The sequence below is a fragment of the Sturnira hondurensis genome, unplaced genomic scaffold, assembly GCF_014824575.4.
Source record: "Sturnira hondurensis isolate 20B ecotype Veracruz unplaced genomic scaffold, ASM1482457v3 Scaffold0004152, whole genome shotgun sequence".
NCBI lineage: Eukaryota > Metazoa > Chordata > Mammalia > Chiroptera > Phyllostomidae > Sturnira > Sturnira hondurensis.
Genome location: NW_028076783.1, coordinates 6,134,057 through 6,151,450, shown reverse-complemented (window position 1 = coordinate 6,151,450; position 17,394 = coordinate 6,134,057). Strand labels below are relative to the sequence as shown.

The 17,394-nt window shown below is 50.8% G+C and overlaps 1 protein-coding gene across 4 annotated transcripts; it reads left to right on the top strand.

Moving 5' to 3' along the window:
- Nucleotides 1–640: 640 nt before the first annotated feature.
- MYOZ3 (myozenin 3) lies at nt 641–15,647 on the top strand. 4 transcript variants are annotated; one of them, XR_005066312.1, is made up of 8 exons: nt 711–1,157; nt 3,192–3,253; nt 7,679–7,833; nt 8,913–9,048; nt 9,466–9,628; nt 12,990–14,573; nt 15,159–15,160; nt 15,638–15,647. XR_005066312.1 is itself a non-coding variant. In XM_037044887.1 (6 exons), the coding sequence occupies exons 2-6, from the start codon at nt 3,193–3,195 to the stop codon at nt 13,156–13,158; spliced, it is 684 nt and encodes a 227-aa protein (XP_036900782.1). In that variant the 5' UTR covers nt 641–676; nt 3,192; the 3' UTR covers nt 13,159–15,144. The 4 variants fall into 4 exon arrangements, 3 of the variants coding, with proteins under 3 accessions (XP_036900782.1, XP_036900783.1, XP_036900781.1); XM_037044887.1 differs by lacking the exons at nt 711–1,157; nt 15,159–15,160; nt 15,638–15,647 and adding an exon at nt 641–676 and having other exon boundaries at nt 12,990–15,144; XM_037044888.1 differs by lacking the exons at nt 15,159–15,160; nt 15,638–15,647 and having other exon boundaries at nt 711–1,062; nt 12,990–15,144.
- Nucleotides 15,648–17,394: the final 1,747 nt, after the last annotated feature.

Genomic DNA, 17,394 nt, shown 5'->3' with positions numbered 1-17,394 from the left:
CCCCCAAGTCCCTCTCCTCCTCTAGACACCTCCAGTACTTCCCCGTCCAGTCACCCCCATCCCTCCCCTGACCACAGTGACAGCCTGCCTCCCATCTGGCTCCCTCCCCTCCACTTTCCATATGGCAGCCAGAGTCATCTCTGGAAAAATGCCAGCCTGACCACTCCACGTCACCACTTTAAACTCTTCAATGGCTCTTTATAAAGCACACTCGCCTTTTGAAAAGCTTGCTATGATCTGGGCCCTGCCCACCTGCCTGGCCTCATCTCTCAACACTCCCCCTCCTCCCAGTTCTGGTTCCACTTGCCGGCCCCCTACCATCCTCGTACGTGACTCGGCCTTTGCCTGCGATTCCTGTGTCCTTTCTCTGCCCAGTTAACTCCCACTCAGCCTTCAAGGCCCAGCTCAAATGTCTCCTCCTCTGGGAAGCCTTCCCCACCCCCGGGCCAAGCTGATGGCACCCTCCCCTGGATGCTCCCTGAGCATTTCCCATGATGCATCATCTCAAAGGCTTATTTACGGGCCTGACTCGGGCCGGCTGAGTTCAGCACAGAGTCCTGCTTCATTTTATTTTCAGTCCAAAGAGAGAGGCTCAGAGAATGGGAGAAGGTGGAGAAAGAGAGAGAGGAAAGAGGGAAAGAAGAAGGAAGAAGTGAAGGCAGAAAAGAAAGAATACGTAAGTCAAGCAAAGATATTGAAGGACAATTCATCCATCCATCCATCCCTCCAACAAATATCTATGGTGATCCTATCAGGTCCCTCTCTAGACACTAAGGATACAATTAGCTGGCTCAAGTGACTGGAGACTCTCAGCATTTCCAGGTGACTTTGGTGTGTGCAAATGAACGTGTGTGTGTACACGTGCACCAAACCCTTCTGTCGGCAAGGGCCTGCTGCTGGGGCACCTGTCTTCCCTGGGGCCTGGTGCTTTTAGCATCTGTCCCTGGATCCTGTTGCAGCCCGAAATAAGGCTGTGAGCCACGACAAGGCAGGAAGGATTCTCGCCAGCTGAGGCTGGGGCTGACTGCAGGGCACGCTCCGCTCACTGACCGCCTGACCGCGGTAGGAACACGGACCACTCCACTCGCAGCTTCCCAACAGAGGTGTTAATCTTGAGGGTCTCACACTCTCTCTGCCACTGTGGTCTCACCTTTCAGGTACCACCATCCGAGGGGAACTTGCGGAGCTGTGGGGAGTGGGCGGAGGGATGAGCCAATCCGCAGAGGCCCTTTCTATCACAGTGAACAGAGGAAAGGCCCTGCAGAGGGTCTGGGGAGCATGAGGCCTTGCAGAAACCTGAGTCCTGAGCTGGGTGGGGCAGGAGGGAATCTAAGCCCCAGGTTACTCCAGGTTAAATGGGGCAGAGGTGGCTAGGATTCGGGGTGGGAATAGGTAATGGCTCTGCTTAGGACTCCAAAATCTTTAGGTAGTGGAGGGAAGCAGGATCCTACCCGTCTGAGTGTCTGTGACTTTCGGTGTGTGTTGGGGGACGATATCCATTAAGTAGCAGATCTGCAGACTGCGCAGCCCTGGTGCTCATAGCTGGAGCATTCTTAGCTGCCTCGTGGCCTTCACCCTAAGCCTTCACCCTAAGCCTTCACCCTTAACTCATGCAGCATGTTTGCATCCAGTTTAAGGGGCTTGTGGATGCTCTCTTTTTTTTTTAAGATTTTATTTATTTATTTATCCTTAGATGGGAAGGAGAGAGGGAGAGAAACATCAATGCATGGTGTATGGTTGCCTTTCGTGCGTCCCCTGCTGGGAGTTGGCCTGCAGGGAACCGGCCTGCAACCCAGGCATGTGCCCTGACTGGGAATCAAACCGCGATCCTCTGGTTCACAGGTCTGTGCTCAATCCACTGAACTACACCCGCCAGGGCAACTTGTGGATGCTCTTGAAGCCCATCCATGGATCCCCACGATCTAGCCCGACCCCCTGTATTACAGATGGGGGAACTGAGTCACAGAGCTGGGAAGCAACTTGCTCACACCAATTACAGAAGGAGTCAGAACACCGATCAGATGCCAGGTCACCCAGCTCCGCGCCCACTGATCTAGGCTGGGAGCAGGTGTCAGGGGAACAGATGGAGGCAGACTGTCTTTCTAAAGGAAGGAACATGGGATAAACCTGGAAGCAAAGCAGACGGGCACAGGGGTCTGTAGTTGGTCAGGGGGCCCACGGGATCTGTCTTCTCTTTGGGGGACAAGTTAGGGGATTTGGACCAGGGCCTTCAGGGGCTTGGTGGGACTCCAGACCTTATTTTTTTGGTAAATTTCCTGGAAAGTGCCAGGAGATACAAGTGGGGACACGGAGAAGGGGAAAGAGAGGGGTGAGGAAGAAGAGAGCACCATGGGGTGCTAGAATTATTGGGGCGATCACTTCATAAGTTTTATAAATGCCTAATCACTCTATAATATTATATGTCAACTATAATTTTAAAATAAAAATATTTCCCTGGCTGGTATAGCTCAGTGGATTGAGCACGGGCCTGTGAACAAAGGGTCGCCTGTTCGATTCCCAGTCAGGGCGCATGCCTGGGTTGCAGGCCAGGTCCCCAGTAGGGGACACATGAGAGGCAACCACACATTGATGTCTCTCTCCCACTCTTTCTCCTTCCCATCCCCTCTCTCTAAAAATAAATAAATAAAATATATTTTAAAATAAAAATAAAAATATTATTAAAATAAAAGAGAGCATCATGAAAGTTAGCTCCAAGCAGAGGAAGTGGGTGATGGTTTTCCCAGCTTCCTTGGATCAGCCTGTGCTCTCATGTCTTAGCGCCAAGTACTGGGGACAGCAGGGGAGGGCCAGACTTGCAGACCACCATGTCACCCCAGCCTACCCACCCAGACCCCGTGCCCCCCCACCTCTTTCAGCCACTGATCAAAGCTCCCGAGTCAGCAGAAGAAAAGTTGGAGACCCTCACCTTCCCCACCCTTAGCACCCCAGCTATTGTTACCCCTAAAGAGAGAGCGTTTCTCTAGTGTAAGAAAGATTGAGCATCCCCCCCACCACCCTCCCAGACCTCAGCCTCCTCCTCTGCACAGAGAGGCCCTGAAGGCCCTTCCAGCTCAGACAGCCCTTGCCTAAGGCTTTGGGGTGGGCTGGAGTCCGATGGGCCGGGGACTTGGAGGAGGTCTGGGAGGGCAATGGAGGCGGCCTGGCCCATTCATGGATCATCTCACCTATAGGATGATCCCCAAGGAGCAGAAGGAGCCAGTGATGGCTGCCCTGGGAGACCAGGCTGGACCAGGTAAGGTGGACCCAGCCCTCGCGCGTTCCTCAGACCTCATCCTTCCTTGGTCCCAGATTGCAGCCACTCGGGCCTTCTGGCCCCAGGCCCACAAAAACAGGTGTGAGTTCCAGGTCAGCCCCAAGGGAGTGCCTGGGAAATCTGCCGCCTGGGCCCCAGACCAGGCCTGGCCCCAGCTTTGTCCTTATCTCAGTCCCAAACGGAGTTCTGCAGGCTCCGGTCCCAGATCCAGCCTGAACTGGAGCCCCATGCTCCCCACACGCTTGTCCTTGCTTATTGAAACCGTGTGCCCCACGGAGCCCCTGTGCCAGGAGACAGGGGTGAGGGAGAGTGGGGCAGGGTGGTGAGAGCAGGCTACCCAACCAAACTCACACCAGTTCATTTAAAAGCCGACTCATCCAATGAATGCATCATCTAAAATACATGTTTATCAACTTTATAAGACCTCTTTCAGAGCTCTTGTCATAATTTTAAAGTCTGTTTATTTGGCCTACTTTAGAGCATTTCAAGTATTTTAAAAACAAATTCAACTAAGTCCGGCCTCTTAAACTTTCATGTGAATCATAGTGACATGGAGCTGCTTAAAATGCGGATTTGCAGCATTTTAAGCAACTTATGAAGTGATCACACCCCAGGGATTCTGATTCAGTGGCCCTGGCGAAGGAGCCATTCATTTGGCTTTCAGACAAGCGCCCAGGTGACTCCCCTGGGAGGGTGTTGGGGGTCCTGAGGAGGTGGGCGCTGGGGGCCGTGAACCGTGCTCTGATGAACCCTCACCCAAGACCGCTGCTAGGGTTGGCCTCCTAAGAAGCACTTAATCATGTTGAGTGGCTTTATATGTGAGTCATCCTTTTAACCAATTTTGTATGTTCTTGCCTCCTTTTGTTGGAGTCAAGTCTCTTTTTCTTATTCCATGATTTCGTGTGCTGAAACACACAAACTTTGTGAAGTGCTGATGTTCTAACTAGAAGAACTGGGCCCTGCATTCCCTCTTCTGGGGCCTAAGTAATTCACCAGACCCCCAAATAGTGACACACATCATTTATGGCAGACTGGAAGTATGTCAACTGCTGACTATGGCTAGCGTAATAATTAAAGACAATTTTGAAACTAAAGAAAACTAGAAAGAGGGAAAAAAACTCACAGCTTTGCTACTCATTGTAGAGGAATAATAATAAAAACACCATTATTGTTATGTATTTATGTATAGTCTCTTATATTTTTACATGTGCAATACATTTTCTTGTTAAAAAAAGAAAAAAAAACAGTGCAATTTCCAGACTTCCCCCTTCCTATGTCCCACAAACTATCACTACTAATATTAGGTATATCTATCTCCCTGTGGGTTTTTCAATGCATGCATGAGCATGTATATATATTTTTTAATATATGAGTGGGCCCACAGGCCCAAGAGGGAGAGATATTTCTCTCCCTCTCTCCTTCCCTTTCCCTCTAAAGATAAATAAATAAAACCTTAAAAATCAATAAAAGTAAGATAAAATATACAAGTGGGTCCTGGCTGGTGAGGCTCAATGGATTGAGTGTGGGCCTGTGAACCAAGGGGCCTCTGATTGGATTCCCAGTCAGGACACATGCCTGGGTTGCGGGCCAGGTCCCGGTGGGTACGCCTGGGAGGCAACCACGCATTGATGTTTCTCTTCTTCTCTTTCTCTCTCCCTTCTCCTCTCTCTAAAAATAAATAAAATATTTTTTTTAAAAAAGGAAAGTACTTTTAAAAATAAATAAAATAAAAAATATGAGTGGAACCTCAGAATACAAATTCTGAAACTCGCTTTCCCCCCTTTGGACCTACAGTAGATTTCTCTCTGCCCTCAACATGTAGATGGTGCTCTCTCTAATTTTGCTCAAAGAATGAAAAAAAAAACCCTTAACCTCTGTTTTAAAAAGACCATGTAGGAGTCCAGCCTTGAATGGACTGAGTCACAGACCCTGAACAGCCTCAGGTCCGCCTGGTGACCGCACCCATCTCTCTGACCTGGCCCCTTGTCACACTGCTGTCAGGCAGCCTTGTCAACCTCTCTCCTCAAGCATCCAGTATCTCCTCCTCCATCTTCACTCTCAGCGAATGACCTTCCTTCTTTCACTGAGGAAACTCCAGTCACCAAAAGGGAACATCTGCAGGCTGCCTCCTTCACGTCCGTCCACTTGCCTGTCCCCAGGCCACATTCTCAGTTTCCTTCTTGATGGAGTAGGTGAATCTCCTCGCCCCTGTCTGAAGCCTGCCCTTCTAGGTGGGCACCAGATGCCGCCCCCCTTTCCCCAGCTCAAGAGCTCCTCTCTGTACATTGCGCGTTAAGTTTTCCCATCAGCTCACAAACACGCTGCTATTTTTCCCTCTTTAGAAACAAGCACACAAGCAAACAAATATCCTTCTTGATTCCACACCTACCTTCTTCCAAAGCCACGTGGAGCACAGCCCCTCAAAGCAGCTGTCTCTACTTTCTTCCCCTCCTCTTCCTCTCTTTTCAATGCCTTATCAAGGTGACTTCCAAACACACGTAAAAGTACAGAGTGCAAATCCCCATGGCCCTCCTTTTATTCCTGGAATCCAAAGCAAATCCAAAATTGCATGTCATTTCATGCTCTGAATACTTCTGAATCCATCACAAGTATTAAAAGGACATTTCCCTGCATGCCACAGAGATAGTAGTACATGGAGGGACAGAATTATCAATATTGATAGAATATTGCCTAATAACCAGTCTCAGAGTCAGCCGTCTCCAATTTTCTATTTTGTTAGTGAAGATCAAAACAAGGGCCACTGTTTTTATTTGGTTGCTATGTCTCCTAAGTCCCCTTTAATCTAAAACAACCTTCACTTATTTTCCCATGGCATTCACTCCTTTGAAGGAGCCAGGCCAGCCGCCCGTAGAAGGTTCCACCTCCTAGATGTGGCTCATTGCTCCCTCGTGGTGTGGCCAAATTGCTCCTCCGTCCATTTTTGCTGGAACTCTTTCCAATAAGACCTGTACACCCAAACACTCCCCAGCAACTGCTTCTGTGAGGATCACCAAGAGTAACCACGTTAGTAAAGATCGTGACCGATGTAGAGCTCATCTCACCCCACACACCAGCAGCTCCTGACTCCGTGGGTCCCCTGCCTCCCCGAAACGCGCTCGTCATTCGGGTTCCAGGGCACCACACCCTAGATTTCCTTCTGCCTCGCTGGGTGCTCCTGCTTGGCCCCCAGGTCTGGAGTCTCACTTTCTCCGTCTAAATGTTGGTGGCCCCAGGATGTAAACCCACTATGGTCCTAACTGTAAGAGAAGAAAGAAGTGCGATGCTCTTCACTGAAAACAGCTCACGATGCCCCGATCTCTACCTCAGGTCAGCCTGCTCCCAGGGACACGAGACTCCCCACTCGGTTATATACCCAACTTTGGAGAAGATCAGGGGCTCGGAGTATGGAGTAAGCATTATAGAAAACAAAAACTTGTTCACTTGGAAAGGTGAAGATCTTCAGTTGATTAAAAAAGCTACAAAGCATGCAGGCTATGATTTCATTTCAGTTAAAAACTCACATATGAACATATAGTCATAAAAAAAGACATCAAAGGATGTATACTAAGACATTAATAGTGGCAATCTCTGAGTGGTATAAAATGGCATTTTTCTTTCTCTTATATCTGTATTTTCTTTATTTTTATTTATTTATCTTTAGAGGGGAAGGGAAGGAGAGAGAGAGAGAAATGTATGGCTGCCTCTCACGCGTCCTCTGCCAGGAACTGGCCTGCAACCCAGGCATATGCCCTGACTGGGAATCGAACAGCAGTACTCTGGTTTGCAGGCCCGCACTCAGGCCACTGTGCTACACCAGCCAGGGCTTGTATCTGTATTTTCTAACTTTCTTCAATGCACATATATAATGTTTTATAATCATAAAAGGCTATTTCAAAGTTAAAGGAACACGTGTAGAACTGAACCCCTGGCTCTCCCACCCCTTCTCCTCCAGACGCTCCCCATCTCCGGGAGTCGCCACTCCGTCCTTCCAGTGGCTCAGGCCAGAAAGTCTGCCAGCATCCTCCACCCTGCTCTCTCTCACGCCCCCACCCATGGCCCACCTTTAAAAGATACCTAGAATCTGACCATTTCGCACTACCTCCACCTCTGTGGGCAAAGAGCTGCCCAGGAAATGCATGGAATAAAGAAATACAAACGGCCAAAGAGCCCGTGAAACGGCGTTCAATTTCACTGAGTGCCAAACAGGCAAATTAAACTCTGAGGCGTCATTTCTGCCCCCCAGGTGGGCAGTCCCCTGAATGATGACACTCGGTGCTAGCCCGTGGGGGGAGAAGCTGTGATTCTCATACACAGCGGAGAGTGCTGTGAGGAGGTCCCCTCAGAGGTGGCTCCCAGTGACCTGAGTGTTAGGCAGTAAGAGCTCCCTCTGGCCTCCCCCCGCAGCGCCTTTGCTGGACTTGGGCAAGAAGCTGAGCGTGCCCCAGGACTTAATGATGGAGGAGCTGTCGCTGCGCAACAACCCGGGGTCCCTCCTCTTCCAGAAGAGGCAGCGCCGTGTGCAGAAATTCACCTTTGAGTTTGCGGCCAGCCAGCACCCGGTAAGTTCCACTGTGCTCACAGGGAAACTGAGGTCCAGAGAAGGCCAGTGGTTTGCCTAAACCCAAACAGGGAGCCAGAGGAGGACCTGGGCCCTTGGGGAGTCCCTCAGGCTTCAGCTAGGGGAGGCTGTGACGTTCCCATCAGACTGGGCCCCTGCCTTGCTGTGCAATCCCAGGAAACTGTCACCTCTTCAAGTGCCTCGCTCCGGATACAAAACACAAAGCGGAGCGGGCAGAAACAGCTTTGGAGCGAAGGGGCCCTGGCTCCTGCAAACAGTGCTGACGAGTGGTCCTGTGCTTGGGCTGAATGTGCAACAAGCAAGATTTAGATTAGACTTGATCTAAGACAGGAAACACAGAATGCCTTTTTCTTTTTTTGTCACCAGAAGGAGGAAAAGGCTGTGGAACAGAAAGGAGGTGAAGGATGGTTTTTCCTCGGGCTTCAGAAAGGCAGCAGGCAGCTTCAGGCACTTCTGATGGGCACAGGGCAGTTCATCCCTGCTCCACCCAATTTGTGGGTGGGGCGGCAGCCACTGAGAAGGAGTCATATGGCAGAGCAATAGAGATGACAGAATGCCTACTTTTCCTACATGCCTAAGACACTGCTAGTTATTCTCTTTACGTGTTATAAGCTCTTTTCTGCTCAAAAAGTGATATTATTAGCATCTCCGTCTTACAGAGAAGGAAACTGAAGTTCAGGGAGGTTATGCGCCCAGAGTTAACATTATAATAGCAACTAATGTATATAGAGCATCACTCCGTCCCAGGCACCAGGTTTAGGGCTCTGCACTATTAACTCATACCTCTCAAAACCCTGGGAGCGGGGTGCTAGGATCAGGCGCCCCCCTCTGTTCAGTGAAGGGTGGTCCCTGGCCCCCTGCCAAGCTGGCTTCCCTGCTGTTTATTTGCTACTCACCCTGCACAGACTGTAGCGGGAAGCACCAAGGGGAAGGTGACAGGAACAGAGCAGCAGGGGAAGGTGAGGACAGAGGGAGACCCACAGCAGGAGGACCTGGGGATGGGACCTAGCGACTCCAAGGCCGTTATCCATCGCCTCTCAGCACCCACCCTGTGCCCAGGTTGCTAACTGCTCGGAGGATCAGAACTACCGCTCGGAGCTCCACATCTTCCCGGCCTCCCCTGGGGACCCCGAAGACGCCCAGCCTGCAGCTTCCCAGGCTGAGCACGCCCCTAGCCCCAGCGCCCTGGCACCAGGTGAGTGGCCCAAGACCAGAAGCGACAGCAGGGTGGGGTGGGCGTGCTCCACAGCGGGTCAAGAAGAGAACTCAGAGAGTGACTAGTCTGCCCCCTTCCCTTCCCAAACACACATTGGCCACGGACCTAACACAAGACTAAACAGGAGCAGCGCGGTGCCCCAGGTCACACAGCGAACTCCAGTCCCCGTGGAAACTGGGATCTGTGCCCCAACTCGTGATTCCCCTGCTCCAGTCCTTTTTTCCAGGGATGGGGGAGGGTATCCTTCGCTGGAACAACTTTGGGTGTCACATTCCACCCCGAGCTGCTTCCCCTTGCCCAGTTTCAGTCTTCCCTCCCCTAAACGCATCCGAGGGGTGGGCGGAGGGAGTGGGGTCCCAGGAGGAAAGGAAGCCACACGCCCTGCTCCACCTCCAGGCTATGCTGAGCCACTCAAGAGCGTCCCACCAGAGAAGTTCAACTGCACGGTCATCCCCAAGGGCTACCACTGCCCATGGCAGGAGTTCGTCAGCTGCCGGGACTACCAGAGAGATGGCCGAAGTCACACCCCTGGCCCTGCAGAGTATCGAAATTTCAACAAGTAAGTCGGTGGGCAGTGTGGAGAGACCACAGGAGGGTGCGCAGGTGCTAGTCAGGGCACTACAGGGGCTGCATTTCCTGAGCACTTGCTGCAGGCCAGGCTGTATCTGAACGCGTCGTAAACGTTTATTGAGCTCTTGCTAGAACTCTTGCCTCAGCACAGAGTAGGTGCTCAATAAATGTACGGGAAAGTGTCACACACCCCGTTGGATCCTCGGCACCACAGGGCGGGGTGGTGCTACAGTTTTTCCTATTCCACCTGTGAAGAGACCAGCTCAGGCATATCCGCAACCTGCCCGAGGTTCCGAAGCAAGGAAGCAGGGCAGGGCTGGGGCCCAAGTCTGGACGGCCTGCCTCAGAGCCTGGCTTCTTGTACCTCTTCTCACGTGAGAGACGAGGTACATCGAGGGGCACATCCTTCCCTGGTGGGGGCCCCAGATCTCACCAGTCCTGGAGAGCTCAGCCTTTTCCTCATTTTCATCAGTGATCTGGGAAGCAGCGTGGAAGCTGCCCCAAAGCGGGGAGTGAGGGCCACAGTGGAGTGGTTTGTGCTGTTTAGAGCATGGGGCCTCCATGTGGGCTTAAATTCAGGCTCCTCAGCCAGCTGTGTGACCTTGGGAAAGTGACTCAACCTCTCTGAGCCTCCATTTCCCCATCCGTAAAATGAGACTACTACAGTACCTACTTCATAAGATTGTTGTGAGGGCGGTGTGAGAAGCCATGGGCAAAGTTTCTGGTGAGTAATAAGCTCTCAATAAACAATAGTGGCTATTGTTGTTTACAGGTTGAAATGCTAGCTGGAAAAGCTAATGGGGAACAAAGGGACATATTTAACATTTTGCCCTGAGAGCCCCAAAACAAATCATAGCAGCCAAGACAGGAACTCAGCACTGGAGGAGGGCCTTGGCCTGGGACATGGACTTCGGTTGCGATTGGCCTCCTCAGCCTGACACGGTCCCTGAAACATGCCCTCCCACAGTGCATGTGAGTGCGGGGGGTCTGCGGGGAGGAGGCCTCTCGAGGTCCAGCCCCCCGGGCACCTGCTCAGACCACGCAAGCAGACCGTGTCTCTCACAAAGGCTATGGGAGGTGGGGGGTGGCAGGGGCAGGCCTGGCTAGGCCTGGGGAGCAAGCCTTAGAGGGAGGGCTGCAGGAACTGGCGGGGAGGGGCTTTGAGAAAAGGCTGCTGGGGGGCTGAATGTGACTGTCCTCAAAGCCAAGGAGGGCCCTGACGGAAAGAATTGTGTCCCGTGCCTCCCCGCCGCCCTACCCCGCACCCCCTGCCCCCCCCCCCCAGCACTGTGGGAGCCAGGAGCCACTGGCAGATGTCCTGGGGTTTCCTGCCAGCCAGGACTGTGCTCTCTCACCTCCTGGGGCCCGCAGACCCTGCCTGCCCAGCTATTTAAAACACTCAGCAGACATTCGGCCTTGACAGCCAGCTTCCAGGCTGGCCAGCTCAGGTTGCAGCCCCATCCATCTGACACTTCCTGTGACAGCCTGAGGCACATCCTCACCAGCATGGGGACCCCCTGAGCCCAGATCATTCTGGGGTGGAAGGGCCAGCTGAGGCAGCGTGAGAAGGAACAGCAGTGTTGGTGGCCAAGCTGGGCTCAGGAGCCAGGGTTCTGGGCTCCCAGTCAAGGGCCTGACTGTGAGGCTTAAAACCTTCCCAGCCTGTCCCCACGGGGCCTGGCTGTTGCTGCCACAGCTGGGGTGGTCCAGGCAGAAGCTCTGCCCTGGCTGGAGCCCAGGTTCTGGCCCCAGGTTCGCTTTTCTACCCCAGGGACAAGCACTCTCCTCTTCCCATTGATCCCAGGCTATGGGGGAAACATCCTATACGCAGTGTTTTTTCTTTTTCTTTCTTTTTAAAAGAGATTTTATTTATTTTTAGAGAGAGAGGAAGGGAGGGAAAAAGAGAAGGAGAAACATCAATGTGTGGTTGCCTCTCAGGTGGCCCCCACTGGAGACCTGGCCCGCAACCCAGGCATGTGCCCTGGGAATCGAGCTGGCGACCATTCGGTGCGCAGCCCACGCTCAATCCACTGAGCTACACCAGCCAGGGCCCTTTTCTTTTCCTTAAAATTAAAAAATTGTTTTAAAGTCACACACTTAGAGTCTCTTGAAAAAGCAAACACACTGTGCCACTACAACTAGAGGTGGGGTTCCCTTGTCCACAGTCCCCAGTCCCAGTTTCCTTCTCAAAAGTAACACTGTTGTCAGGTGGGTATGGACGTTTCCAGAATATTTTCTAGGGGCGGCTGCATACCTGTAGGGCAGCCGTTTTCAACCTTTTTCATCTCCTGGCACCATAAACTCATTGCTAAAATTCTGTGGTATACCCCCACAGTATATTTTTTGCGGATCTGACAAAAAATTGGTATCATTTTGACTCATTCACGCCAGACGGCTATTGTGTTGCTGTTGTCACGTTTATTTGACACCCTAAGGGAAGAGGGCAGCGCCCTGACTAGTCCGAAGTGCGCGTTCCAAATCTTCCCGTGGCGCACCCGTGTGCGCCCTCGGAAAACAACTGCATAGGGGATAGCATTGTTTTGTGTGTACACGTGTGCGTTTTAGTATTTTGCACTTTTTTGTAATTCGCTTTTTTCACTCAACACTACACTTTTTAGCTCTACTTAGTACATGCAGATCTTTTTTGCTGCCTTTAAGCCGCTGTGCGCTATCCCGGCATGTGGCCGTACTGCATTTATCGTGTCCATTCCCCTGCCAGCGGACAGCGAGTAGGCTTGTCTCTGGCTTGTCGCTGCTCCTGTCTGCTTCCCTGCGCACACGTGCACGTGCGTCCCAAAGCCACTCGCTTGCAGGTGGACAGAATCTGCACATTTGCAGGTTTAAAGGGTCCTGCTAAATTGTCCTCCCAGGGAGCCACGCCACCCTGCCCCACCCCCACCCCACAGCAGCGGAGCATGAGTGAGACTCTGCCCGTTGTCAAATTATTTCTTCTCGCCTGCCTTACAGGTCAGCAGCGCAGGGCCACTGTGACCCGCACTCCCCTGGTTTCGCGGCTCTTTCTCACTCACCTCTTCCTCTGCAGCTGGTGCCATGTTGTTCTCGGGGGAGAGGACAAGACAAAGGAGAAAACCTGTCCAGACCCTACTGTCTCCGGGAGCTTACTTATAGGACAAGCCAATTCAAATTCTGAAACCGTCACTGCTATTTCTGAGTAACAAGACATCCCAAATAGGGGTAGAACTGGAGAAACCTGGTTTTGTACACAACTTTGCTGTACAGAAGGGTAAACTGAGGCCTGGAGAGAGGCAGGGAGGGGCCCCACCTGATTACCCCCATGTCAGTGGGCTGCCTCTCCCAGCCCACCTCTCCTGCTGTTCTTCTCTCCCCAGGACCCCCATGCCCTTTGGAGGACCCCTGGCAGGGGACATCATGTCCAGGGCAGGCACTCCCTTCATCCCGGAGCTCACCAGTGGCTTGGAACTCCTCCGCCTCAGACCCAACTTCAACAGAGTGGCCCAGGGCTGGGTCCGCAACCTTCCGGAGTCTGAGGATCTGTAGACCAGAAGCTTCAATACCCTGGTCTCAGAGTTCGGAGAACACCCAGAGCTGAGATATGCAGACAGCACTTCACAGTTTCAAAAGGGCCTTCACACACAATACCTATTGCAAATGGCCTCAAAGGTCACAAAGTTCAGTAGTCCCCAAATGTGGGGTTTAGAAAGTTTTTCCTTTTCCTGAGATGCAGCTGGTCTTTATCTACTCATGTTCTAAATATTCACTAAGTACCTACTATGTGCCAGACTATGTGACAGCCCCAGGCAGAGGGGCCCAGACCCCACGTAGAGTAGGAAGAGATAGTAGGAAGAAAGATTTGTAAGGCAGTAGATCACCGTGCTTTTCCCTAGAGCCTGCCCATCGCCTGGAGGAGCACAGGTAGTGAGGCAGAGGAGGGTCTCGGACCCTGGGTGCGAACCTCCCAGAGGGTTGGAGCAGGGCCTCAGAGGGGGAGTGGGAGTCCATCAGGGGAAGAGGGTGTGAGGGGGGTGCATTCCCGGCCAGTGGACCAGCATGTGCTGGGGAGGTGCCGACTTGTCATAGGTGCAGGGTGTTCTGGAGAAGGGAGGGGGCTGTTAGAGGAGGTGCTGACTCCTTAGAAGGCCAGGTTGGGGTGGGCTGCACTCAGGAAGTGGGGGAGGGCCTGGAGCTGGGGAGTGAGGGGTCTCCATGGTTGCTATGTGGGTGCAGATTGCGGGGGAGTAAGGTAGGAAACCAGGAAGCCTTCCAGGGACAAGGCCTGGACTAGGGAGGCGGCCATGGAGATGGGAAGAAGGGGGCACCTTGCAGGACAGATGCAAGTGGGGCACTTACAAAGACCCCTTCTTCCTGCCTTCTGCTCACCACTCTGAGTGGGCCTGGGGGAGATCTTGTCCTAGTTTCCAGCAGGAGTAGCTCATTAAGAAGAGAGAAAGGACAATGAGGATGAGGATGGCTGCTTTTTATTGGGTGTCCCAGCACTGGGGCTGGTAGTAGATTCTCCACCTATCTAATTTCTGATTTTCAGTCCAACCCTAAAAGAGAAGTATTGCCCCATTTTACAGATGTGGATGTCCTGGCTCAAAGGGGGAAAGGGGCTTGTCCAGGGCCAGAGCCCAAAGGGAAACTGTCCTATTCCAGTGGCTATCACTTTCCACTGCATAGGGTGGCCAAGCAGCGTCCACTCACTCTGGGGTCACCTCATAACGGTACCTGCCTTAGAGTATAGAGGTCAAGAGTGTGGCCCGGGGTGTCAGACTGGGTGGGATGGCTCTCCTGCCGCTGCCAGCCACTTCTCACCTGGGGGCCTCTGTCCTCATCTGTAAGATGAGGAGAAGGACAGAGCCCCCTGTGCAGGGTGGTTGTAGCACAGTGACGGACACTACAGAGTAAGCACTAGATTATTATTACACTCTCGCAGCTACTGCCCTCAGCTGGCGGTGGATGCAGCCTGAGAAGCGGGCTGCTAGGGTGCGACTGGAGGTCAGCGAAGTTGAGGCCGGAAGGGAAGCCCCTGATCACTGCAGGGCCCCTTTGCCCAGGAACTACCTGTCCACCTCACCTCTTGCTGCCTCTTCCCTGACCCCTCCCTTTGGGAGATGAGGAGGTCAGGAATCTGTCTGGTTCCCCGGGCACATTTTCCTTTTGCTCTGGATGTTCCCTGTGCCCCACGCAGTCCCAGGGGCCAAGAGCCTGACTCAGACTTGCTTGCCATCAGCGCGTCATCTGAATTTGGGCATTGTCATTTAAAGTCATGTTTCTATGAATTGAAAATCAGCCATGAAAGCATCTGAAACATACAAGAGAGGATTAGGACAGCCTCGTGTCAGCTCTGCTGTGCCCCGAGGGTGACTGCAGCCACCAGAGCACAGCAGAGGAGAGCCTTGGTGGGGGAGGGGGCCTGCCACAGCCCAAAGCAAAGCCTCATTCCTTTCTTCTTCAGACAGTATGACTTTCACTGATACTTTTAGGAAAAAAAAAAAGAATTCTTATTGGAAAATATGTAAATAAGCAAGCAAAGGAAGAAGTAAAATATGCAGACATCTGCCCACATCACCCCTCCCATGTGACCCTGCACCCTGCCCCACCCACACACCAGAGGTGACCACTGGCAACAGCTCGGTCCTCCTAGAATGCTGGGGTTATTTGAATAAATATGAGTATGTGTATAGTTGCATAAGTGCAAAGATATGTTTTCATGGGATCATACTAGCTGTATTCTGTATTTTGCTGATTTATTCAACAGAATGTAAATTTTGGATCCTGAAAAAGCGGGTCATTCACCTTTCATGTAATTCAGGGTCCCAACGACTCTTCATATGAAATTCTCTGCTCTTGCCTGATTTGTTCTTTATGTAAATGAAATCATATAGTGACAAGGAAAGGAAAGGGACTGAGAACAGCCCAGACACTGGAAACCCAACCTCAGACACGGTAGCCATGAACTGCAGTCGCAGACAACAACACAGAGGCGTCTCGGGAGCAAAGTGGTAGGCAGAGGCAGGAGGCTCTGGTGTCTGCATCTACTGATGCAAGGACGTGTTTCACGAAGTCGGGACGGCGGTAACTGGGCGGAAAGAAAGGTGTGCGGTTGTGAGGGGCAGGAATGCTCCTGGGAAGGCCGGGAGCTTTCTCTTTCTGGACCTGGGTAATTGTTGCAGACATTCACTTGGAAATATTTAATATAGTTGTAAATTTGTGTTTTATTTACTTTTTCAGTACGTTATGTGATATTTGACCAAGACAAGGCTTCCTTTTAAAAAAAGTTAATAGATTAATAGCAGATTGGATGTATGTGAAGAGAGAATTAGTGAACTAAAAATGACATTAGATATACCTAAAGAATTTGTGGACTGAAAGTGCCCACAATGCATCACAGAGAAGTAAAGAAATGGAAAATATGAGAGAAGTTCAAGGACATGGACAATAAAATAGAAATGCCCAACACAACTAATAGGGGTTCCAGAGGAGTTTAAAAATGACTGGAGGTTTTCCAGATGTGGTGAAAGACAGAAATTCATATAATCCTCACCCTGTTATGAGGACAAATTAAATCCTTCAGAAATACTGTACTAAAATCCCAGAGCTCCAAAGTCACAGAGAAGTGTCCAAGACACCCAGATAAAAAAGTTAGATTACCTACAAAGGAACAACACTTACAATAACAGCAATAATGAAAAAATATATCTTCAAGCAGTGGGAGCAAAATAATTTTCAGACAAATAAGTATTAAGAGTTTCCCACTCACCCCTGTAAGAACTACAAAAGAACATATTCTGGGAAGGATCCAGAAAGTACAGAATCTAAGAAGCCATGATCAGCAGAGAAATCCATTCCACAGAAAGGATGAAAAAGAAGCAAAGGCACATAAAATGAAGTGGTATAAACCCACTCGACTGCGTCGGTCATCACAATAAACACAGGAGGACAGGACTCACCAGGTTAAAGACAGAGATGCGCAGATGGGGTCAAAGGTGACTCCAGCTCCCTGCTGTCCGGAAGCAGCCTTCCTGAAAAGACAACACAGAAGCAAATTAAAGAAGTGAGAAAGGACGAGCCAGTCAAATACCGTCCTGAAGAAATGTGCTCTACTCTCTGGCACTGTTGGTGGGGTTATAAATTGGTACAAACACCATGGAAAACAGTATGGAGGTTCCTTAAAAAATCAAAAATATAACTACCACATGACCCAGCAATTCCACTTCTGGGTATATATCTAAAAAAATTGAAAACACTAATTAAAAAAGATATGCACCTTATGTTCATTGCGGCATTATTTACAATAGTCAAGATATGGAAGCAACCTAAGTGTCCATCAATAGACAAATTATCAAAGAAGTGGTATTAGATATATACAATAGAATATTATTTGGTCATAAAAAAGAATGAAATCTTGCCATTCGTGACAATATGGGTAGACCGACCTAAAAGGTATTTTGTTGAAACAAGTCACACAGAGAAAGACAAAAACCATATGATTTCACTTACGTGTGGAATCTTAAAAAAAATAAATGAATAAACAAAAGGGAAACAAACTCATACAGAGAAAAAACTATTGGTCACCAGATGGGAGGGGGGTTGGAGGGATGGGCAAAAAGGGTGAAAGGAATTTAGAAGTACAAATTGCCAGTTATAGCAGTATTTGTGTGGACATGAAATACAGCACAGATGATATAGTCAATAATATTCTAATATCCTGGCTGGTGTGGCTCAGTGGACTGAGTGCCAGCCTGTGAACTGGAAGGTCACACGTTCGATTCC